Raw genomic sequence first — 25,275 nt, forward strand, 5'->3', positions numbered from 1 at the left:
TTCCGCAACAAGAGAGGCCACCTCAATGAGAAGCCCGTGCATTGCAACGAGGAGTAGTCCCCGCTCACCGCAACTAGAGAAAAGTCCATGCACAGCAATGAAGACTCAACACAGCCAAAAATAAATAAATAAAATTAAAATTAAAAAAATAATAATAATAAAGTATAAAAAAAAAAAGAGACTCTGTGCTTTTACTGCAGGGGGCACAGGTTCAATCCCTGGTCAGGGAACTAAGGATCCTGCATGCCGTGAGGCAGTGGCCAGAAAGAAAAGCAGGACGAACAGCAATATAGAAAGATATTAGCATAAAGAACCAGCAGGATAAGAACACAAGCATTCCTAAACATCAGAAGAAACAATTTTTTAACTTTTGTTGAAATAATCAAAGAAAACAGTGAAAGACTCAGGGTAAATATAATACACATAATACATATAACATAAACTATTATGATAGAATTGAAATCAAATCTGTCAAATCAATAAATGCAAATGGCCCTAATTCACCTCTTAAAGAAAAGAAATTTTCAAATTGGCTCACAAAGCAAAATCCAATTCTTTGTCTGAGAGAAAGACCTAAAACAAAGTGATTTGAAAGTCTAAGAATGGGCAAAGAAATATTAGTCAAATGCAAACAAAACAAAGTAAGAGTTGTAATCTTAATATCTGGCTAGGTATAACATAGGACAAATGCATTAAATGAGAAAAAGAAAGATATTTTTATAATGCTAATGGCTACAATTAACAATAAAGATAGGGCTTCCTTGGTGGCACAGTGTTTGGGAGTCCGCTTGCCAATGCAAGGGACACAGGTTCGAGCCCTATTCTGGGAAGATCCAACATGCCGCGGAGCAGCTAAGCCGGTGCACCACAACTAGTGAGTCTGCGCTCTCGAGCCCGTGAGCCACAACTACTGAAGCCTGCGCGCCTAGAGCCCGTGCTCCGCAACAAGAAGCCTGCGCACTGCAACAAAGATTAGCCCCCGCTCTCTGCAACTAGAGAAAGCCCGCATGCATCAGCGAAGACCCAGCGCAGCCAAAAATAAATAAATAAATGTATTTATTTTTTTTTAAAAAAAGAAATCTATTAAAAAAACAATAAAGATAGAAACACACTAATATTGGGACATTATAACACAACAACTCTTGGTCCAAGTGGACAAAATGAGTGGACAAAAATGAGTAAGAAAATATAGGGACTAAACAGAATAATCAATAAGATAAATCTTCTGGGTATGTATCTAACTTCGAATCCTGATGAAATAGAATGTACTTTCAGATGCATGCTGAGAGAGTCCCAAAATCGAACGTATATTAGATAACAGGGAAAATTTTGATAAGTTCCATAAAGTAAAAATAATAAAAACAATATTTTCTGATCACAAGGTGATAAAAGTAAAAATGAATTACAAAATAAAAACCAAAAAGCTCTCTTACCTGGAAATTCAAAATCTATCTATTAAGGAATTCTTTAACCAAAAGGAAAGTACCAATGCGAACTGCAGAATTCTTCAAAAAATAAGGATAACCTGCATATCAAAATGTATAAGGTTCAGAATGGAGCTGAGCTAACATATAAGATCAGAGGAGTGATACTTCCCTCAAATACAGAAATACTCCAATAGCTTGCTCTCTACCTCTTCAAACTCTAACCATCCTCCCTGGCTGCACTCATTTAAGCATATGCCTTTCTTTTCTTCTTTTTTTTTAAAAATAAATTTATTTATTTATTTATTTTTGGCTGCATTAGGTCTTCATTGCTGCGCGCGGGCTTTCTCTAATTGCGGTGAGAAGAGGCTACTCTTCATCGCAGTGCGCGGGCTTCTCATTGCGGTGGCTTCTCTTGTTGTAGAGCACGGCCTCTAGGTGCGTGGACTTCAGTAGTTGTGGTTCTCGGGCTCTAGAGCGCAGACTCAGTAGTTGTGGCACATGGGCTTAGTTGCTCTGTGGCATGTGGGATCTTCCCGGACCAGAGCTCGAACTCATGTCCCCTGCATGGGCAGGCGGACTCTCAAACACTGCCCCACCAGGGAAAGCCCCGTCTTTTCTAACAAACTCTTATGTTTTGGAAAGCAGGGACCCTGACTTTTTGCTCCACATCAAACCCCTCACAGTGCACACCTAGGACTACACATGGCATCTGGTATTTGTCAATCATATCCGTTGAAGATGTGAGCAGCCCAGCTGCCAGACTCCACAGACACTTGACCTTCGAAACCAAAAACCCTCCATTCAAACTGCCTCACCCACCTGCTGGGATTCAAAAGGTCCCTATGTGTTAGGTGTCTATGAGCTCCTCCATAGGAGAAAATAAACAATTGATATTTTCATAAAGATAGGATAATATGAAACATGCTGAGAGAACTCACTTGGGAATTTGTGGGAGAGGCTCAAGTGGAATAAATGTATCAAATTTCTTTTCATAAGGCATTCTGAAAAACAGAAAAGGCAACCATAAGATAGGTGTGGTTTCTACGGCAAAGAGATCAATACATCATTGTGTTCAATAAAATGTCTTATTTTCTGGTTTTAATTGTTACGTATGGGCTTCAAAACTGTTAAGGGCCATAATTCTTATTATTTTTTTACCATTTTTAGTAAACATCATTAAAACAAACATGATTAATTTTTGAGGTATAGTTGATTTACAATATGTTTAAGGTGTATACATAGTGATTCACAATTTTTAAGGGTTATACTCCATTTATAGTTCTTATTAAATGTCAGTTATATTCCCTGTACTGTACAAAATGTCCTTGTTGCTTATTTATTTATTTATTTTTTGCTTATTTATTTTATACATAGTAGTTTGTACCTCTTAGTCCCCACCTCTGTCTTGCCCCTCCCCCTCCCACTAGTAACTACTAGTTTTTTCTCTATATCTGTGAGTCTGTTTCTGTTTTGTTATATTTACTAGTTTGTTTTACTTTTTAGATTCCACATATAAGTGATATCATACAGTATTTGTCTTTCTCTGTCTGACTTATTTCACTAAGCATAATACCCTCCAAGTTCATCCATGTTGTTGCAAATGGCAAAAATTTCGTTCTTTTTTACCGCCGAGTAATATTCCATTGTGTACATATACCACATCTTCTTTATCCATTCATCTGCTGATGGACACTTAGGTTGCTTCCATATCTTGGCTATTGGAAATAATGCTGCTATGAACATTGGAGTGCACGTATCTTTTCAAATTAGTGGTTTTGTTTTCTTTGGATCATGATTGATTTTTTTAAAATATTTTTAATGTACTATATCAACTGTTTTCTCTTTTAATTTAATGACCCTCCATTTCTCCTCAATGCTTAGTTGCAAGTACAAGTCAATCCAAATAGTAGTCGCTAATCAACAATCTGATTCAGTATGAAAATTGAAGTCTTCATAGTTGTTGATAATAACAGGAACAAAATTAACAACCACCTTTTTGTAGTCAAGATCCTGTGTATGATTTCAATTACACACATGTACATGTGCATACACTAAGGAACTAGGTACAGATTTTTTTAGAAATTCTCACCAAATATGTCTTGTTGAGATTCACCCCTTGTAAAATATAATTTATATGTAGTAGAAAGAAATACAATTCCTTTAAAGTTAACTAAATAACCCTAGTATTAACATACACTTACATTGAAAAATTCCCTGGCGGGAGAGTTGATCCTGCTTTGTGGAAGCCTTTACTCTGTTCTGGATACATATATGGATTATCTCCTGGAGTTACCTTTGGGATTCCATTCCTGGGATCAATAACTGTGAATGGAGTTTGAAAACAAAATCATAAAAAGGGCTGAAGATGATCCACAGATTTGCCATAAGAATTGACATGACAATGGAAACAGGATAATTTAGTGTTTTGTTATGAGGTACATATAGGTATCTTAATGTTCTGTTTGTGATTGTCTCACCTTGAAGAGATGAAAAGTGTGAGCCTAAAATAAAATAAAATTAAAATTAAAAATAAATTGTAAAAAAACAGATTAAAAAAAACAAATAAAGTACGAGCCTATGTTTGAGACGTTTTTTAAAAGGTGTTGTTGGGCTTCCCTGGTGACGCAGTGGTTGAGAATCTGCCTGCCAATGCAGGGGACACGGGTTCAAGCCCTGGTCTGGGAGGATCCCACATGCCGCGGAGCAACTAGGCCCGTGAGCCACAACTACTGAGCCTGCGCGTCTGGAACCTGTGCTCCACAACAAGAGAGGCCATGAGAGTGAGAGGCCCGTGCACCACGATGAAGAGTGGCCCGCACTTGCCACAACTAGAGAAAGCCCTCACACAGAAACGAAGACCCAACACAGCAAAAATAAATTAATTAATTAATAAAAGGTGTTGTTATGATTACCTCACCCTGGGAAAGAAGAATAGCTTAGGTTTGGATGGGATGTTTTGGTTTAAAATGAATGGTGAATCAAAAGTATCTGAAATGATTAGCATGAACTCTGACTTGAAATCTTTTCATTCCTGAACATTAGTGCACTTTGAATCCCTGAATCCCTCCAGGATTAGCAGCTCTAATTGGGGCTCTGCCTCTCCGACTGGGTCTCAGGAGGAAATCAACTAATAAGGGCTCTGCTACTCCTTCTGACTCAAAGACTAGGGTAGTGTAGCAGTAGGAGGTGGCCTTCCTGGTGAAGAGGAGTCACGAAAAAGTCTACTGATGCTGAGCAAACACTGCTTCCTCAGCCCATGCTCTGACACCCAACCCAGCCGCTTCCAACGCCCCAGGAATAAGTAACTAACCACATGGAGTCAGCCTGGTACAGGATGGTCGTTTAAACCTGCACCTCTTACACCAGATGCATCTCCTAAGGGAATAATCCTGGACTGCAAGACTAACCACCTTGGGATCAGAAGCAAGGATGCATGGCTGGAAGCACAACCTCCTTCTTTGCTCACACACCCAATGAACAGGACCCTCTTCTTAATTTTTAAATGCTTGTTTTGATATTGCTCCATTCACCTGTACTCACAAGATACAAGCCAAAGGGAGAGCTGGGGAAGATTTTGAATAAGCTGTTTCCTACCTGCCCAAATTTCTCTAGCTAACTCAGAAAAGCCATTTGCACAATTGGTGGAAGTACTTGAGTTACTGGAGTACTTGATTTTTTAATTTTCTATTTTTTACTCTTTCAAAACCCTTTTCAATAGCTAAGACTCTTCAGCTAAACTTTTTATTAGCTCTTAAGTGCAGGGAAATAACATCAACTACATCTGTACATTGAGTGCTTCCTGAGGATGAAATGCTGAGGATTCAAAGCAAGGAGAGTGGAGTGACCCTATCTTTTGAAACCCAAACCAGGGTACTGACAAGTAAAGGTCAGGTGACAATAAGAAGTGGTGAGAAGGGCTTGAACTGTGAAATCAGTCACGCCTGAGTCCATGAGTCCAAATTCAGTTCTGCAATTTCTAGTTCTGTGCCCTTGGGCAGTTTAACTTCCCTAAGCCTTAGAATCCTCATTTATAAACTGTTTATTTCAAATGTCTACTTTGCATAGCTATCATGAGTACTGAATGAGAATAATCTGTATACATAATCAGCACTCAAGAAATGGTAGCACCCTGTTTGGGGAAAGTATCCTAGGAACTTGTTTGGAAAACCAGAGCTTTTTGAAGAATGCACTAACCATTCTGTCTCTAGACTGCTCTTCTAATCTACAGATCCTGGACTTGGGCTGCAGCATTTCCAGCATCCAGCCAACCCTTCAGACTGGTCCCCACAATCCGAATTAGCAAGAGCCAATTCCTTAGCATCTACCCAGTGGCTACTGTTTGTCCTGAATTCAGTGGTTTTTGTATATTGACAGACTCCTTGGTTTGTCTCAAGTCTGAAGTCAAGGGGAGACTCTGTCAGCAACCAAGGACCTCTCTGTTCAGTCCTGAACAGGTTTTTCCTTCAACTGCATGGCTTATCCCTATACTTGTGCTACTAAATGTATAAAGGTATAATCTAAGTTGTTTAATATATATTGTGCAATGTTTAGTATGTTGCACCCTTAAAGCTATCTATCCATTTATCTTTATTTCAAAAATCTGAACATAGGGCCAGCATATACTTCTGTTCCATATTTAATGGTGAAATTTAAACGTCAATAAATAAAAATAGTATACCCACGTAATGCTTAAAAAAAAGAAATGGGGACTTCCCTGGCAGTCCAGTGGTTAGTTAAGACTGCGTTTCCACTGCAGGGGGCTCAGGTTCGATCCCTGGTCAGGTAACTAATATCCCACATGCCACATGGCATGGCCAAAAAAAAAAAAAAGAAATGGTAGCAGTTGTTATTATTATTTGAAATTAGGACTAGGCTAATACCACCCGCATCCCAGTTTTTTTTTTTTTTTTTTTAGGTACGCGGGCCTCTCACTGTTGTGGCCTCTCCTATTGCAGAGCACAGGCTCCGTACGCGCAGGCTCAGCAGCCATGGCTCACGAGCCCAGCCACTCCGCGGCATGTGGGATCTTCCCGAACCGGGGCACGAACCCGTGTCCCCTGCATCGCCAGGTGGACTCTCAACCACAGCGCCACCAGGGAAGCCCCCAATTTTTTTTTTTTAATCTGGAAAATTCAAGGTTAGAGAATAGGGAATCTTATCTAGTTGGGAAGACAAGACAATAAAAACAGTAAAGGGAAGGAAGGAAGGAAGGGAGGGAGGGAGGGAGGGAGGGAGGAAAAGGAATAATAAACACAAAATTCAGGACAATGTTTACTTTCGAGTTAGGAGGGAAGTGATGGGTTAGGGTTAGGATTTGGATCATCATGATAATCTCATTTACTTTTGATACGTACTTGCAGTTGGCCCAGTTCTGGCCAGTGAGACACGAGTGGAAGGAAGTTTCCCAAGGACCATATGGGAAAACTTTTCCTTCCTTCTAAAAGGGGAAGGCAACAAGAGATTTTCCTCTTTTTCATGTCTTGAATATAAAAATGATTCTTGGAACTGCGACAGTTATCTTGTGACCATAAGGTGACAAGCATCAAGACAAGAAAATCCAACACTACGAAGAATGGTAACACACACACAAAAAGAAACAAAACGAGCCTACATCTTTGATGACATCACTGGGCAACCAGACTATATAGGTCACCTAGCTGTCGAAGCTTCTTGTTAATTACATAATAAATATCTTATGATTTAAGTCTGTGATAATTTGATTTTTCTCTTACTTGTAGCCAAGAGCATGCCTAAGCAACAGAAAGCTAAACTTAATCCCTTCTCGATTTTTCTCAGTTGTTTTCATACATAAACCAGTTAAATAAATCCTTCCTGAGAATTCCCTGGCGGTCCGGTAGTTAGGACTCTGTGCTTTCACTGCTGTGGCCCGGGGTTCAATCCCTAGCTGGGGAACTAAGATCCCACAAGCTGCGCAGTGTGGCCAAAATAAATAAATAAATAAAAATTAAAAAATAAATCCTTCCTGTTCCACCCTATGGCTGCATCTCAATTAGGAGCGGGAAGTCAGCCCTGGTCCGGGAAGATCCCACATGCCACAGAGCAATGAAGCCCGTGTGCCACAACTACTGAGCCTGAGCTCTAAAGCCTGTGAGCCACAACTACTGAGCACACGTGCCACAACTACTGAGCCCACGTGCCACAACTACTGAGCCCACGTGCTGCAACTACTGAAGCCTTGGTGCCCGGCGCTCATGCTCCGCAACAAGAGATACCACTGCAATGAGAAGCCCGCATACCACAACGAAGACCCAACGCAGCCGAAATATAAATTAACTAATTAATATTTTTAAAAAAGAATGCACTTTTAAAAAAAAGAGAATCGAAAGTACGGTTTAAATGCATATGACAGGCAGCATTTAATTAAAACCTGAATTATTTTCCTCGGACTTCAGTGGAGGTTTCTATTAATAAGTATCTGAGAGAACTTATCTGATGACTTAAATGTCACATTAGCATTTTATGAAATCCAGAGAAAAACAAAAATGTAGATCAGCATATGTTGTGAGTTCTATGCCAAAAAGTGCAATCTGCCAACCATCCCCTTCACTTTCCTATCTTCCTGGCTGCACTTGGGTGACCTGGTGACCCCGCAGGGCTGCCCCCAGCCACTTGATGCTGGGCCTGCAGAATCATGACTCAGGAGTATTTTTGAACATTGCATAGTTAAGGTCCAGGAGGAAAACATTACCATATTTCTTCCTCCCAAAGCACTTGTCCATCGTCCTCTCTGATAGAGACCTCCTGTTGCCGAGGAAGACCCCGTTGAAGAAACACTGCTTTCCAACATGGTAGGTGTGGATGTTGCTGCTAAGCCTTGGGTAAAATGTCCACTCAGGACGCTGCCCATCTTCTGCAAGACATCAGAAATCCTTCCATCAGCACTGCTCCCAGCGTCACAATGTAGTTGGATGACAAAACACTGTGAACCACCCCCCAGGCACTATCTGGCTATAATGTGTATAATTCTATCTGACTATAATGTGTATAACGTGTATAATTCCCTGGTTCTACATCGAGGGCAGTGTCAGACTCTGTGGAACTAGGCACAAAAGGCAGGGAAGTAGGAAGAAAGCTGTCTAAGAGGGCTCTCTTTTTTTCCCTTTTTACCCTCCCCTTCAAAAATAAAGCCAGTTTTATGGTTGGAAGTGATGTATGGGTTAGGAAGCTCAGAGACAGTTTTACAACCACCTACAATCCAACCTTTCTCTAATAAGTGTGTAGGAAGAACAGAATGCCCATCAACCAGGGAAGGGCTGGAACACCCATGGCATCTTAACCGGATGATACATGGCGTTGGCAGCAACAGTGGCACATGCATGCACTACAGTGACACAGGGAAATGTGTACGTACGATTATGACCAAGGAGAAAGGCCGCTGTGAGACCTTAGGCTAGTTACTGGACCTCTCAGTGTCTCTGTTTCCTCATTTGACCCTTTTCCTGTAAAATGGCTAAAGTGATTTTAAACAATAAAAGATCGCCTGACAGCTCTAGGGTTGCTTAAGAAACTCTTGTGCTCTTTGGTGGCCGAGAAGGAACACAGGCTTTGGAAGCAAGCAAGTTTGGGTTCTAATCCCATCCCTTCATTTCCTAGGTTCGTGTACTCGTATGGGTGACTGAATCTCTCCAAGCCCCAGTTTCCTTCTGTGTAAAATGGGTAGGTCTGTATTAGCCACATAGGTCTATATGTTTTTTGTTTTTTGTGGGTTTTTTTTTGCAGTACGCGGGCCTCTCACTGTTGTGGCCTCTCCCGTTGCGGAGCACATCCTCCGGACGCACAGGCCCAGCGGCCATGGCTCATGGGCCTAGCCACTCCGCAGCCTGTGGGATCTTCCTGGACCAGGGCACGAACCCGTGTCCCCTGCATCGGCAGGCGGACTCTCAACCACTGCGCCACCAGGGAAGCCCCGGTCTATACATATTGACAAAGAAAGAGGTCCATGATCTATTTACTTTGAGTGAAAATAATTTGTGTACTATTTTCTACTAGTGAAAATAATTTGTGTATTATTTTCTACTAGTGAAAATATGGTGGTATATTACAAGCAATAAATATATATATATACATACATATATATAAACGTATACATACATATATACATTTCAAAATTCTCAAAGAATATATATCAAACTCTTCACAGCTATGGGGCAGAATGGGAAGATTATTGGAGAATATTGGGGTATGGGTTTTTATACTCTACACACTTATTTATTGTTTTAGTATTTTGCTACAGTACATTTATGGTTTTTACATAAAAGCATTTTATTTTTGCAAAACACATAAAAATAGTTGCCCAGCAGAGTTGTTGTGAGAATTAGAGGCGAGTGTGTTGAATGCCTGGCACCTAATGGGCCTAATGAGTGTGTTGAATGGCGCCCAACAGTACGGCAGCCTTCTGCAAAGACCCTGGGAGTGGAGGAGGACCTATGACTTACTCACTTGTCTGCAACTTAAGCAGGCTGAATTCCTGGCGATATTTATCCTTTCGGGCTTCAGGCAGTGAGGTTTCAGAGGAGTGATCAGAATGTGAGGAGGAGGATTTCAGATCCGAATCTGCAGCAGGGCTGGAAAGGAAGCAGAAGGATTAGATTCTTCAATGTGCTTAAATTGGAAGTTAGAAGCTGATCTTACACTAGAATTCCCCTCATCTATGAGAACTAAGACTACTCCTCGATAAAAGTCCATGAGCATATAATTTATATATTCACAATTTGAGGGGACTGAAATATATTCGAAAGGTGCATGCTTAAACAGTTTAGTGTCCAAAAGTTAAATATAGAATTATTGGGGAACTTCCCTGGTGGTCCAGTGGTTGAAAATCCACCTTCCAATGCAGAGGACGTGGGTTCGATCCCTGATGAGGGAACTAAGATCCCACACGCAACTGATGAGTTCCCTGATGAGGGAACTAAGCCCACACGACGCAACTAGAGAAGCGCATGCACCGCAACAAAGAGCCCATGCTCTGCAACGAAAGAAAAGATCCTGCATGCTGCAACAAAGATCCCACATGCTGCAACTAAGACCCAACGCAGCCAAATAAATAAATATTTTTTAAAAATTATCATATAACCCAGCAATTCCACTCCTGGCATATACCCAAAAGAACTGAAAACAGACCCTCAAACAGATACTTATACAAGAATGTCCACTGCACCATTACTCATAATAGCCAAAAGGTGGAAATAACCCAAATGTCCATTGATAGATGAATGGATAAATAAAATGTAGCGTATACATGCAATGGAATATTATTCAGACATAAAAAGGAATGAAGTTCTGATATATTCTACGACATGGAAGAATCTTGAAAACATTATGCTAAGTGAAATAAGCCAAACACAAAAGGACAGATATTGTATTATTCCACTTATATGAAATATCTAGAATAGGTAAATTCATAGAGACAGAAAGTAGATTAGATTAGATTAGAGTACCAGGAAATGGGGAGAGGGGAGAATGGAGAATCACTGCTTAATGGGCACAGAGTTTTCTGTTTGGGGTGATGAAAATGTTTTGAAAATAGTAGTGATAGTTGCACAACAGTGTGAGTATAACTTAATGCCACTGAATTGTACACTTAAAGTGGATAAAGTGGCAAACGTCCTGTTACATAATTTTTACCACAATTTTTAAAAAAAATGAATGATGCGAATTCCCTGGCAGTCCAGTGGTTTGGACTCTGTGCTCTCACTGCCGAGGGCCTGGGTTCGATCTCTGGTCAGGGAACTAAGATCCCACAAGCCGTGCGGTGTGGCCAAATAAATAAATATAAAAATTAAAACATAAATAAATAAAATAAAAATTAAAAATGCGTGATATACTGATACATGTTACAACATGAATGAACCTTGAAAACATTAGGCTGAATAAAAGAAGCCAGACACCAAAGACCAGATACCGGTGATTCCATTTATATGAAACACCCAGAACAGGTACACCCATAGAGATAAAATAGAGATTAGTGGTTTCCAGGGCTGGGGGGATAGGGGACATGGGGGTGACTGCTAAAGGGTACAGGATGCTTTTGGGGGGTGACAAAAATGTTCTAAAATTGACTGCGGTAATGATTGCACAACTCTGTGAATACACTAAAAACCATTGACTTGTACACTTTAAACCGGTAAATTATATGGTATGTGAATTATGCTTCAAATAAAACTGTTACCAAAAAAGATACGTTTTCAATTAAACCATTGACTGGAAAGAAAAAGATCAGTCAGTATAAAGAGAAGAGGCAGAAATAATCAAAAACAAACCTAGACTGAAATGGCTGTAATAACAGAGCATTATGTTTAGTGCCTAACTTCTTGGCAGTTAAAAAGGCCTACAGCAAACTATTGTGAGTGTCAACAGAAAAAGCAATCACTTCTGGTCTAAGTGGCCTTGCATTTGATAGATGGCCTTGGACAATGCTTTCAGATGTAGTTAACTGTTATCAAGTCATAGGATCTTTTTTCATAATATTACATCACCCTGATATTTGAATCGTTTCAAACCAACTTCATACTGATAGTCTTGTTTGCTCCCTACAAACATCCCGTGATATAGGTGGGGCCAATAGAATCATTTCCATTTGCAAGGGAAATGGGCCCTCAAGGCAGCTAACGATAAAACACACCCCAGACAGAGGCAGAGCTGGATCTCCAGGTTAAGTCTAGACTATGTTGCCTAAAAGTCATAAAGAACCCGAGTTCCATAACTCACAAGTCTTGTATAGCTCGATCTCTACTTTGTTTTTTTTTAATCTATTTTATTATTCTCATTATTATTTTTAATTTATTTTTGGCTGCGTTGGGTCATCGTTGCTGCACACGGGCTTTCTCTAGTTGCGGCGAGCGGGGGCTACTCTTCGTTGCGGTGCGCGGGCTTCTCATTGCGGTAGCTTCTCTTGTTGCGAAGCACGGGCTCTAGGCACACCGGCTTCAGTAGTTGTGGCGCATGGGCTCAGTAGTTGCAGCTTGCCGGCTCTAGAGTGCAGGCTCAGTAGTTGTGGCACACGGGCTTAGCTGCTCCGCGGCATGTGGGATCTTCCCGAACCAGGACTCGAACCCGTGTCTCCTGCATTGGCAGGCGGATTCTTTTTTTTTTTTTAACATCTTTATTGGAGTATAATTACTTTACAATGGTGTGTTAGTTTCTGCTGTATAACAAAGTGAATCAGTTATACATATACATATATCCCCATATCTCTTCCCTCTTGCGTCTCCCTCCCACCCTCCCTATCCCACCCCTCTAGGTGGTCACAAAGCCCCGAGCTGATCTCCCTGTGCTATGCGGGGCTGCTTTCCACTAGCTATCTATTTTACATTTGGTAGTATATATAAGTCCATGCAGGCGGGTTCTTAACCACTGCGCCACCAGGGAAGTCCTCGATCTCTAGTTTTTAATAAACATATCTACACTAATAACTTTGAACTTTTGAAGTGTGCAGATAGAGCAAAAATGCAACAACTCAGAGTCCCCCTCCCAGTTCAAAGCGTATCATAATTTTGACACTGGGGTGAAATATGTCTCTTCTAAATATTTTTTATGTATTTGTGTTTGCCAAACAAACTGTGTAGAAAAGATTGCAAGGATAAAGGAAACTTTCCGAAAGAACTTTAGAAATATCCACCTACTTTGTTTTACTCAACAAACATTTAGCTGAGTACATTTTGTGGCAGGCATTGCTCTAGACACTGGGGATCCAAACAGTCCCTGCTCTCGGGAGCTTAGGCTCAAGGGGAAGAGGACATGGACAGATAAACAGATGATTGTGGAAGAGTGAGTAAATGCAGAGTTGGAGAAAGCAGGTTTTGCAAAAAAGTAGTATAATATGATATTAATTGTGAAAAATAAATACATATTTCTATGCATAAGAACGAAATCAATTTTTTCTCATGCATATAAAAAAATAAAATGTTAACATTGATTCCCTAAGAGATAAGATTATTGTGACTGTTATTTTTAATACTGTTTTTTATATTTTCAAAATTTCTACAACGAACTTAAATTACTTTCTTTATAACAAAAATTGTTAGAAAAAGGTTTTCAAAACATTTGACCATAAAAGAAATATAAACAAAGTACAGAATACTTTTTTTCTAAATACAGTTTTACAAATAATTTTAAGGCCAACATCCACGAGAAGAAATAAAGCATGGCCAGCCCTTTCCTCCCACTCCCCAAAAACCATCTGTGTGTTCCTTTCCCAGAGAGGTAACCACTGTCCTGACTCTGACCGTTATGGTAATCATTTCTTTGATTTTCTTTAAGATTTACCACCTGTGTATGTATGTATTCCCAAAAAATATGTAGTTTAATTTCACCTTCATAATAGCCAGTACTTGCACAGCCTGTATTGTATGCCAGGGAGTCTTCTAATCTCTTTACAGTGTATGTATTACCTCATTTAATCTTCACAACTGTGAAGTATTACCCCCATTTTGCAGATAAGAAAGCTTCACCAGGGAGGTGAAGTAATTTGCCCAAATTCACTCAGATGCCAAGTGACAGAGTAAGATTTGAACCCAGTCTGGCTCCAGAATCCATGCTCTTGCCAAATATGTCACACTACCCCTCAGACTGTTGGCCCCCTGGTCAGAATTGACCCCAGCGTTTACAGCTCTTCCCTGGACCCTTACTTACTCTGGGTGAACAGACCCTCTGCCGGGGCTGAAAGGCCCACTGACGCTTAGACCTGTTTCAATAGAAGATGAGGGGCTGACACTTCTGCCAGAGGACATTATGTTGGCAAAGCATCCCTTAGATTCCAGAAAATAATTGAGTTTAGTACCTGCAACACATAGATATCACCATTTGATTACATTCATGAAAATACCTCCCACTTTATCTTGTTTCCTAGATGATAAATAATTTCTTTTTAAAAAATAACATTTGTGGGAGTTCCCTGGCAGTCCAGTGGTTAGGACTCAGCACTTTTACCACCATGGCCCAGGGTCAATCCCTGGTCAGGGAACTAAGATCCCACAGGCTGCATGGCGTAGCCAAAAAAAAAAAAGTTTGAGCATTTACTGTATACTTGAGATTGTGTTAACATCTTCACACATGATCTCATTTAATTCTCATAACAACGCACAGACAGAAGTATTACTTATCCTTCCATTTTACAGATGAGAAAACTGAGGCTCAGAATGTTGAGCAACCGAGACCACATAGAAAATAAACATGATGGCCCAGGTTGGATCACAGCTCCTATAACACTAAAGTCTAAAAAGGCTAACTTCTGTGTTAGATTGCTTGTCCCCCGGCCACATAGTTCACCTACTCTAACTAAACTAAGTGGGAGAAAGAAGGTCTGAATTGAGCTATGTATCACTGTACATTGTATTGAGCATCTCAAGAAAATTCCCCAAAGGATTTATTCATAGAAAGACTAGCGAGTATAGCTGGTGATCACAATCCAAAGAACTGTCTTCAGGACTTCTACGGGTTCCCCTCCCACCGCAGTGTCATCATTCTTTTATATCACATCTTCCCCACCAGACTGTGTCTTATTCATCTTAGTAGCACTCAGAGCAGTGCTTGGCACAAATAGATACTCAATAAATGTTTGAGTGAATAAATGGCAAAGCATTATAACTCCCCAACCACCCACGATTACAAGTCCTGAAACCCAAGGACAGTCAGATAGAGAAGCACACCCACTGTCTTCACTCTGCTGTACAATGACTCCTATGCGAAAGTCAATCTGTTCTCTCATCATTTTATATAGGTGTGTGCGTTGTCCAGTCACTTAAAAAAAAATCAGATGACTGGATATTGCACTTCTTTATGCACACCTTAGGAGAGCACAGATGCTCCACAGATAAAATGTAAGCTCTCGGTTATAGGAGAATTTTAAGAAACAAGAGTCGGACTTCTCTGACTCTGGAGTACATTTTTAGACTGACTGCTGTTCCACCTACACAGTATCATGATTCACATGTATGTGGCATATGCCAGGCACCTGGGCAAATTCCCACCATCTGTCAGAGGAATTGACCCTTAGCCAATTCTTTATTCGTTTCCTATCAACGCCCTCTCAAATTCATCTATCAAGCGAATCATATTTTTTCCACCTTTGTCAAGTCCCAACCCTACCACCAAACCCTGTACTCTTAAGAGGACTTTGCCTGTGGCTCTACAAAGTTTAAAGGCCAGCTGAGCTACTTCCTCCCCTCACAATACCCCCATCCTGGGGTTTCTCAGGGTAAGGACTGTTGCATACAGAGTTAACAAAAAAAAAGACGCGGGTGGGGGAAGGAAGATAAACAAAAACAAAATAACAAAAAATATAATAAGTAATTTAAAAATACAGATTCCCAAATCCCATTACAGACCCATCAAACTGGAATCTCGTGTGGTGAAGCCTGGGAATCCACATTTTTAATAAGTCTCCCTCTACCTCTTAGGCTCATGCTTGGCAGTGAACTTCCTCCTCTTCAAGCCCAGTTCCATCACTGCCCTGCATTCTATCCTGTCCCTCTTCCTGACTCCCTATATGTGTCCAGTCATGAAAATCACCTTGAGGCACTTGTTCAGCATGCAGATTCCAGGGCTCTGACCCCGACCTACAGGGGACAACCCGAGAATCAGTATGTTTAAGAAGCACCTCAGGGGACTTCCCTGGTGGCACAGTGGATAAGACTCTGTGCTCCCAATGCAGGGGGTCCAGGTTCAATCCCTGGTCAGGGAACTAGATCCCGCATGCGTCCCGCAACTAAGAGTTCACATGCCACAACTAAGGAGCCTGCGTGGCCCAACCAAGACCCGGTGCAACCAAATAAATAAATAAATATTTAAAAACATAAAAAGAAGCACCTCAGGTGATTCTCAGAGCCAGCCAAGTGTGGGAAGAGCTGCTCTGGAACATGGCACAGAGCCTAGAGCAGCCCTCGGTACATGAGGGCCAACTGGTTGCTTGAGGGGTGAGTAGCTGGGATGCAGGGGAGCCCAGTGGAGGGCAAAGCTGTGAAGAGAGAGCACAGGTCCGCAGCAGCCCCGGACACGGAACCACAAATGTGGTGTCAACGAATACAACACAGACCACACTCTCTGACCACAATGCGATACTATTAGAAATCCATAATAAAAAGACAGCCAAAAAACATCCATAAGCTTGGAAACTCAAACCACACCTCTAAATATTTCATATGATAGAAGAAAACATAACGGAACTCATGAGGTACTTAATGATCAATGACATATGTACAATATATCAAAACTGTGGGATTCAACTAAAGCAGTAATTAGAACGTAGAACCTTAAATGCATCAACTGTATTTTACTGAATGTAAGACACTGTAATAATATTACTATTCTATGTACCACAAAGAACAGAGGCTGCCAATTAAATTATGACACATGCTTTATCACTTAGGACTTTTACTTAATACGTATTGAAGCACCATTTCAGACTTACTTAGATATAGATTTTAATCACATATCACTCGTGTGCATATTTAAAGAAGGAAAATATAAGCAAAATCAATTGGTTAAGGGGCTTCCCTGGTGGCGCAGTGGTTGAGAGTCCACCTGCCGATGCAGGGGTCACGGGTTCGTGCCCCGGTCCGGGAAGATCCCACATGCCGCGGAGCGGCTGGGCCCGTGAGCCATGGCCGCTGAGCCTGCGCGTCCGGAGCCTGTGCTCCGCGGCGGGAGAGGCCACGGCAGTGAGAGGCCCGCGTACCACAAAATAAATAAATAAATAAATTGGTTAAGGCATTCTTAAACCTTACATTCAAAAGTCTGATTACTGAATCACTTTTCAACTCAACCCCCTAAAGGTCACATTTTCCACCTAAATTGACCTCACGCCTCCATTATTCAGTGCTCATCCAGCAAAGTTTATGACAGTTACTTCACATGGGCTACTGGGCCCACAGCACTGGTAAGACCAATCCAATTTCAGAGACACAAACTGTGAAAAATATCTATCTTACAAGTAACAGGTTATAGTGTTAAAAAACAAAGATTCCAAAATTAATGACCTAAGCTTTCAATTCAAGGAATAAGGGGGGAAAAGGCAAACATCTCAAAATGATAAGGAAAGAAATCATAAAATAAAAGCAGAAATGAATGAAATAAAGAAGATTATCAGAATTATGGCTTCATGGAAAAACTAATAATGTAGATAAAGTTCAAGAAAAAAATCTTAATACAGGTAAACAGTATAAGAAATGAAAGAGAAGCCATAATTACAAATAAAATAGAAATAACTTTACCCATAAAGAAATTGAGTACGAGAAATATCAAATAACTTGCTCAAGGTTACAGAGCAATGGAGTATAATTTATAAAATGTAGTTTAATGTTACTGACACACACCCTGACAGATAAATCAATAGAATAGCAAATGTAGATAGAATAAAATTTTATGTGATAACAGTGGCATCTTATCTCAGTGAAGAAAGGATAGATCATTCAAAAAAGATTGCTGGAACAACTAATTAATCATTTGGCATGAAAATAAAATGAAATCTCTCTTATCCCAACATAAATTCCAAATGAATTATAAATTTGAATGTAAAAATTAAAAGATATACCTGAAAAATGATAAGCGAATGTTTACATAATGTCAGAGTGGGGAAGTTATTTCTAAGAAAGATATCAAATACAGGCAAAATAAAAGAAAGGTGCATAGATTAAATACATATACATTTAAAACTTCCATAGCAAACTCTAAACTGGGAGGAAATTTATAACATACACGATAAGAAAAAGAGTTAATAATCATGACAAAGTATGAGTTTTTTAACATTTGTAAGATGAAAATAAATACCCAAGAGAAAAAAATGGGCAAAAGACATTATTAGGTAATTCATTAAACACACACACCCAAATAGCCTATGTACGTTTGGAAAAAAAAGTTCATCCTTACATTAGTAAAAGAGCTGAACTTAAAATGAGATACTATTATTCACTATCATTTTGCAAATACCCACAGCTGGCACAGCTTGGAGAAATGGCATTCTTGTACATTGCTGCTGAAAATATCTCCAACTCACTGAAGAACAAATTGGCCATTTACGTCCTCCAAAGCCTATGAGAAGTGCCCTTTTCATCCAAGGTTCTACTTCTAGAAACACATCTATGAAAAAAGGTGTGAAATGTATGTATAAGGATGCATAAGGGACCCACACATGTAGAGAAAAAATAAGATCAAGGGCAGAGATGTCTTCTAGGTTGAGACCTGTATGTCAGTTCTGAGTTACTTATCATAGCATCTACTTGTGATAGTATTTGCCCAGAGGTTTTAACAGGGGCTGCCTTTTCATAGCCCGGAAATATTTTATATTGTATATTGTATCGGCCACTAGAGGACAGGAGAGCTCATCAAAGCAGGGATTGGCTGCTAGGGATGGTATCAGAGGGAGCCCCTCACAAGATTTTGGGGTTTGTTTTTTTAATTTGAGGGGCAAAATGTAAATGTATTATGCGACCTTGAGTAGCATGCATTGAAATCACATCTACAAGTGTAGCCTATTTCTTTGTTTGCTTAGAAGTTTCATGCTGGCAACACTCTAGAAAGTGGCCTATGGTTGCTGTAAGAGCAGACTTGTCTGACCGGCCAGGGCAGGAAGAGCAGTGGCTCTGCTCAAATGACACATTCTCCAGAGCCAGCTGACTTCCAGGTCTTCCTAGTAGTAATTCAGCCTCAAACATGACCTAGAGACACTTAAGCATGACCTCAGGCTGCCCCTCCACATCTCCTCAGGTAGGAGAAGAGGACTGGAAATGCAAGTCTGAACCCACCCATTCTGAAACTGATGTTCCCACTGTGTAGAGTAACATTGAGTTACTTTCAGCAAGTCAATGACCTGTCGTGCCCAGCTCCCATTGCGTATCCCACCTCTCTATCTAGCACTGTAGGCTGGGGTGAGGCACTGTAACCTAAGGAACGTCCTTCTCGAAAGGGTCACCATTCATCTTGAGAATTGTTACTCAAATGCAATTAAAATCCAGTGAGTCATAAGATAGAAAATCCTAACAAGTCGCTAAAACTCTATGAAATATGAAAAGATGGTCCAACCTTAAGGACCAAGAGAAGGTTCTGATGACTAGAAAGGAATCAGAAAAGAAAAAGAAGTTTAGAAAAATGTCTGTTTCTGGGACTTCCCTGGTGGTGCAGTGGTTAAGAATCCGCCTGCCAATGCAGGGGACACAGGTTCGAGCCCCGCTCCGGGAAGATCCTACATGCCGTGGAGCAACTAAGCCTGTGTGCCATATCTACTGAAGCCCGCGTGCCTACAGCCCGTGCTCCGCAACAAGGGAAGCCACTGCAATGAGAAGCCCGCACATCGCAACAAAGAGTAGCCCCCGCTCATGGCAACTAGAGAAAGCCCACGCGCAGCAAGGAAGACCAAACACAGCCAAAATTTAATTAATTAATTTTTTAAAAAAAGATAGAAAGTCTGTTTCTTCGGTAACAGCTGTGGAATTCACGATAATTATTTCCATTTCTTTAGGCAGGAATAACACCTTACATAACCAAGGCTCTTTCACACAACTGTCATCTCAGCAGATTTACACCATAGCACTGTCTGGTGGGGAGAAAATAATACAGCAAGCCAAGTTAGCTTAATGTGGGTACTCTTTAACCAAACACTCAGTTTCCCATCCCTGCTTATCTGCTCAACAAACAAACTAAAGATCTAGGATGGTGGTTTTTAACCCTTTTTTGGATCACAGACTCCCCCAAGAATTAATGAAAGCAGTGGGCCCTCTCTGCTGGAAAAATGCATATATCCCCACAGTTATGCTCAGCTGGTTCATGGAGCTCCTTTCCTTCCTGAAACCCATGGGCTCCACGTGAAGCTGAGCTCAGATGTGGTCTCCTGAGTAGACACACCTACGCGGCAGAAAAAGAAGCCATGGATCTTTGGTTAATGTGGTCTGGAGATCTCAGACGCTGGTGCTCTTCCAGTACCCCTAACTCAGAAACCTGAAGCCCCTCCACCCACCCTTAAAACAGCAGGTCCCTCCTTTATCCCCCTGGTCAACCTGAAAACTGCAGAAAGGTCTGGAGCTTAAAGCTAGAATCCCAGAACCTTTTTCTCCTTGCTGAACTAGCCACGTTGGGCAATGAATGGCTCAAACTCCTACCGCTCTACTGGCGCCCGCTTGTAGGTGGGTAGTAAATCGTACCTCCATCCTCTCCCAGCACTTACAAATTAAGAGATTACAGACCTGGAACGCAGGAGACCAGAGACAAAGCTCAGATCTGATGGGGCAGACACAGAGCATTCTACAATCCCTTTTTGCAGCATGAAGGCCACCCACCTGCATGTACTCACTCAGAGGTTTTCTGAGAGACTGTGGCTGCTCTGCTCCATGGCACTGTTCTCTGAAGGCAAATGCGCTCCCTAACATCCTCCTCAGCCTTAAGAACCAATCATGCCATCCATTATTTAATTTAAACCTTTCATTAAAGTGTTCATAATTTCCACCTGAGTTGTCCCAGCCCATACACAATGCCACAAATCTAATATATGAGCAAAGAAAAGAAAGAAGAAGAAGAAGAAGAAGAAGAAGAAAGGGTCTGGGCTTTGTAGACCGTAAGACTCATGTCAAATCCCAGTTTCATCGTTTATTGACTGAAGCACTGGGCAGGTCAAACCTCTGGCCCCCATTACTCTTTGTAATATACCTCTTGGCTGTTAGGAGATCCAGGGAGGTCATTTATGAAAGCTCTGCTTTGATGCCGCTCTCTGCCTTATCAGATCTTGGGTCTGATGCTGCTCTCTGCCTAATCAGATCTTCGGTTAATACAGACAGTATTAATACAAGTAGTTCTTTATACATGCTCCCAAACTAGCCTCCTTTTAAACTTTAACAATGCCTTCTCGGGCTTCCCTGGTGGCGCAGTGGTTAAGAATCCACCTGCCAATGCAGGGGACATGGGTTCAAGTCCTGGTCCAGGAATGATCCCACATGCCGCAGAGCGACTAAGCCTGTGCACCACAACTACTGAAGCCCGCGGGCCTAGAGCCTGTGCTCCGCAACAAGAGAAACCACCACAACTAGAGAAAGCCCGCGCAGCAACGAAGACCCAACGCAGCCAAAAATCAATAAGTAAAATAAATTAATTAATTTTAAAAAAATGCCTTCTCACTCTAGTGTACTTGGATAGGGCAACCAAATCCCACCCAGCCCTCCTGATTTCTTAAACTCAACTGTATCTCCACTCTCCTGTGGTCATGCCAGAGTCTCCTTTCTCTTGAACCTTCTCCAGCTCACTGCTGCAGATCGCTGTGTAGATGGGGGGGAGTCGACAGCCCCGTGGACAGTTTCCAGTGTCCATGGACGGAGTTATGCATGTGTCTGTTTTAAATATTAAAAGCAACCTGGAGACAACGAAAAGACCTTTGTAAGAAAGGCATCAGTCAAAACAAACAGAAACTCCACGGGCCATTGAAAGTCAGACGGGCAGGGTTGGCCTCTTAGTAAGAGCTTCCCTCCTTCCCCCTGATTGGGCGTTTCCCGGTTTGGGAAAATGCCCGCCGAGCTCCCCTGGGCTCTCGCCCCGCCCACCGAGATGGGCCTTCCACCCCTTCCCCCAGGGGAGGCCTGGCTCTACGCTCGGAGACCTCCAAGGAGGATGCAGCCGACATCAACACACCAACCCCAACCGGCAGCCGAACTGTCGAACGCCAGGCCGAGGAACCAAGAGCCAAGGGCAAGAGGGACGCCGCCGCCACCTGCTCCTCCAGCGGCGGCGCGTTCTGGAGTTGCCAGGACACCTGCCCAGCAACGCGAGGCCGCCGCCTCCGGCCAGGCTGGGCTTCCCGGTCCTCCTCCCTCTGTATCCCGGGGCTCTTTGGGCCTCCGCACGTGATGGAGTCATTCGAAGGGGTTAGAACTAGAGTCTCCAGCCTTGGTGGGGCGTCGTGGGCAAGGACCGCTGGAAAAGCGGCTTGGTGTTTCTGGATTTTTTTTCTTTTCTTTTTAAGAGTTGTGGTTCTTCTCCAGGCAATTTTCATTATCGGGACTGTAGCCCCTGGTGGCAGTGAAGGATAAGCCCTCCACAGAGCTTGCAGATGCCCGCTTATAATTGGCTTGGATTAGACAAGATCACCTGCCACTTCAGAGCGCCTTTTCTGGGCCAGGCTCCCTGGTGGATGTTATCTTCCTTAAGCAGCCAGCTGCATTTTTCAAAATAGAAAGCTGAATTTGAGCAAGGGCTTGCTCAAGGTCAGCCAGAAAACTGAGATTCATTTCCAAGTTTTCTTATTCCAAATCTACCACTCTCTCCATCATACCAATTTAAACTTATCTTACTAATACTTACCAGCATGTAATCAATCGTGCAGGCAAAGCTTTCCTCCAAGTCTGGTTTAAGTCCCTCAATTCAAATTCTGGCCTAATTTCTCCCTTGGTGAAGTGAAAAAAAAAAAAAAATTAGACTGTGTTTTATTTTTAATAATCTTTTTAGTGACTATAAGAAAAAAATTTTTACTGATTATTACACAAAAGTGGTCATTGTAGAAATCTTGAAAAATATTAAAAAATATTGTTAATACTCATAATCCCACAATCTAGATAAAACACTTTTTTCTGGATATCTATTTCTGTATAACAAATTGCCCCGAAATTGCTTTAAACAACAACAATCATTATTATCTCCTGATTCTGGGGGTTGGCTAGGCTAAGCTAGGCTATTTCCATTTGGGGTCATGTGGTTGCAGTCAGAAGGTGGCTGGACCTTTCTCACTCATATGTCTGGTGACTTGTGTTGACCATAAACTGGGACCTCAGCTGGGGCTTTAGCCATATCTCCTATGCATGGCTTTTCCATGTACTTCTTCACAGCATGGCGTCTGGGTTCCAAATAGGAGCATCCCAGGAGAATCAGGCAGAAGCGTCCATAGCCATGGATGTAAGGAGAGGGAACTCTGACTACACCTCTCACTGGGAGAATCCAGGTCACATTGTATGAAGAGCCTAGGGGGTGGGGGACCTTGTTGTAACCATCTTAGAAAATACAACCTGCCACACCACTACTAATATTTAAGAGTTATTTTCTCCCTGTCCTTTTTTCTATGCACATAAGTGTTTCTGGTTTTGGTTTTGTTTTTGTTGGGGTTTTTTGTGTGTTTGTTTGTTTTTGGCTACGACGCGCGGCTTGCAGGATCTTAATCCCCCGACCTGGGTTGGAACCCGGGCTGGGGCAGTGAAAGCTCAGAGTTCTACTGGACCGCCAGGGAATTCCCAACATATATGTTAACATAAGTGGAAGTTAACTACATATACAACTTTCTAGAATGCTTTTTAAAATTTCACATTATATCCTGATGATTTCCTCTTATTAAAGTGTCTTTTAAAACCACATTTTATCTGTTTAATTATCCCATGGTAGAAGAGGTAACATTTCTAATAGAAGTGTTAGCTGGGCAACAGCATAGTTATTAAAATGTTGTAATGCAAAGAAGGCAGAGATTTTTGTCTGTTTTGTTCACTGCTACATACCAAGCACCTAGCACAGTGCCTAGCACATATAGACGCTCAATAACCATTTGTTTAATGAATGTATAAATGGGTGGATGGATTGTTGATTTAAATGGCCTGAGCTGAGCCCCTCTCCTATTTGCATCCTCCTGCAAAGAAAGAGACCAGGCCTCTAACCTGCATCACCAGGTTTCAAAACATCAAGACCTGTTGATCCGGGGATTGTGGGGCAGCCGGGTAGATTGCAGGGCCGAAACTCTCTCTCATCCTAAGTGTCCTGCGTACTGCGGGCTCGTAAACCTTCCGTTACTCTGCAGATTTAAAGCCTCCCGGGCCACTATGCATTCATCCCTTGGGCAAGTTTTAGATGCTTCCTGTGCCTGGTCGAGGTCTGGCAGGGCACGGGAGTCACCTAAGGGGTTCTCCGGGCGGCGGAGCCCCGGAAGCCTCCCACGTACGCAGCTGGACTGCCCGGGTTCGGCAGCAGAGGTGAGGGTTTGGGGTGCTCGATGCGTCCAGGAGCCTGAGACCTCCTGAAGCTCCCGGAAAAGCCTGCTGGTACAGCCTGGAGGGCGATCACCATCCGGCAAGACGGGCTTCTCCAGGGTCTCCCATTGGCGTCTCCCCTTTTGGCTGCGCCCCCCAAACCAAGCACGACGTGGAGGTCACTGCGGGACCCGCGTGGGAACAGAGGGTTGTCGCAGGAAGTGGGGCCGATCCCGGGCCCCCGAAATCAACTCGACCTTCTTTCGGGCTGTAGGGCCCTCCTTGCTGCTCTGCAATCTGGGATCCTTCCGTGCCGTGAGCTGGGTCTGAATGAGCCGGGGGGAACTTGGGACTCCGCGGCCACCACCAGCACAAGTAGGGTTTACGTGTCTAAGTACGATGTTTTTCTGTTCTTGTTTTTGTTTTGAAATTGCTGTTTTTGAAGGTCACAAGTGGTTGCATATCGGCAGTTTCAGGATCCAACCTAATCGTAAAAGGCAAACGCTTCTAGCAGGTTCCATGGCGAGGTGAGAGCAAGGTGAGCTGGACCTTAGCCCCACCGACCCCTCTGCCCTGCGGAACCCCCCTTCTTGTTTACTAATTGGGGGCTCAGCTCTGAGAAGGGACAGCAGAGTGAGGCAGGTGGTGGAAGCCGGTGGACCCCCGCGGGTGTTGCAGGCACCGAATCGGGAGGGTCCGGACGTTCTCGTTCTTGCTTGGCCTGCTGCGATTCCAGACCCTTTAGAGCACAAGGTGAGGCAGCTGTAAGAACTAGGTGTCCGGGGATTAGAGGAAACCAGGCAGCAGAGGGGGAGTGATATCAAATAAACTCTACTCCTGTTCCTTTCGGGTCTTAGCGGAACAGCGGCGAGAAACTTTGAGCCTAGAAGGATGGCATTGTTTGATAGCCG

At 42.3% G+C, this 25,275-nt stretch overlaps 1 protein-coding gene across 2 annotated transcripts in view; it reads right to left on the reverse strand.

Moving 5' to 3' along the window:
* SPATS1 (spermatogenesis associated serine rich 1) overlaps positions 1 to 25,275 on the reverse strand; it is a 55,147-nt gene that overhangs the window by 7,732 nt on the left and 22,140 nt on the right. For both annotated transcript variants that reach the window (XM_067752796.1, XM_067752797.1), the window contains exons 2-8: positions 22,722 to 22,804; positions 21,608 to 21,777; positions 14,079 to 14,226; positions 9,888 to 10,012; positions 8,137 to 8,298; positions 3,629 to 3,749; positions 2,366 to 2,428 (exon numbers count right to left, since the gene is read on the reverse strand). In XM_067752796.1, the coding sequence (XP_067608897.1) occupies positions 2,366 to 2,428; positions 3,629 to 3,749; positions 8,137 to 8,298; positions 9,888 to 10,012; positions 14,079 to 14,226; positions 21,608 to 21,777; positions 22,722 to 22,804 (872 nt within the window). The remainder of the gene's footprint in view (positions 1 to 2,365; positions 2,429 to 3,628; positions 3,750 to 8,136; positions 8,299 to 9,887; positions 10,013 to 14,078; positions 14,227 to 21,607; positions 21,778 to 22,721; positions 22,805 to 25,275) is intronic.

This window comes from Pseudorca crassidens, chromosome 10 (assembly GCF_039906515.1).
Source record: "Pseudorca crassidens isolate mPseCra1 chromosome 10, mPseCra1.hap1, whole genome shotgun sequence".
NCBI classification, from domain to species: Eukaryota; Metazoa; Chordata; class Mammalia; order Artiodactyla; family Delphinidae; genus Pseudorca; species Pseudorca crassidens.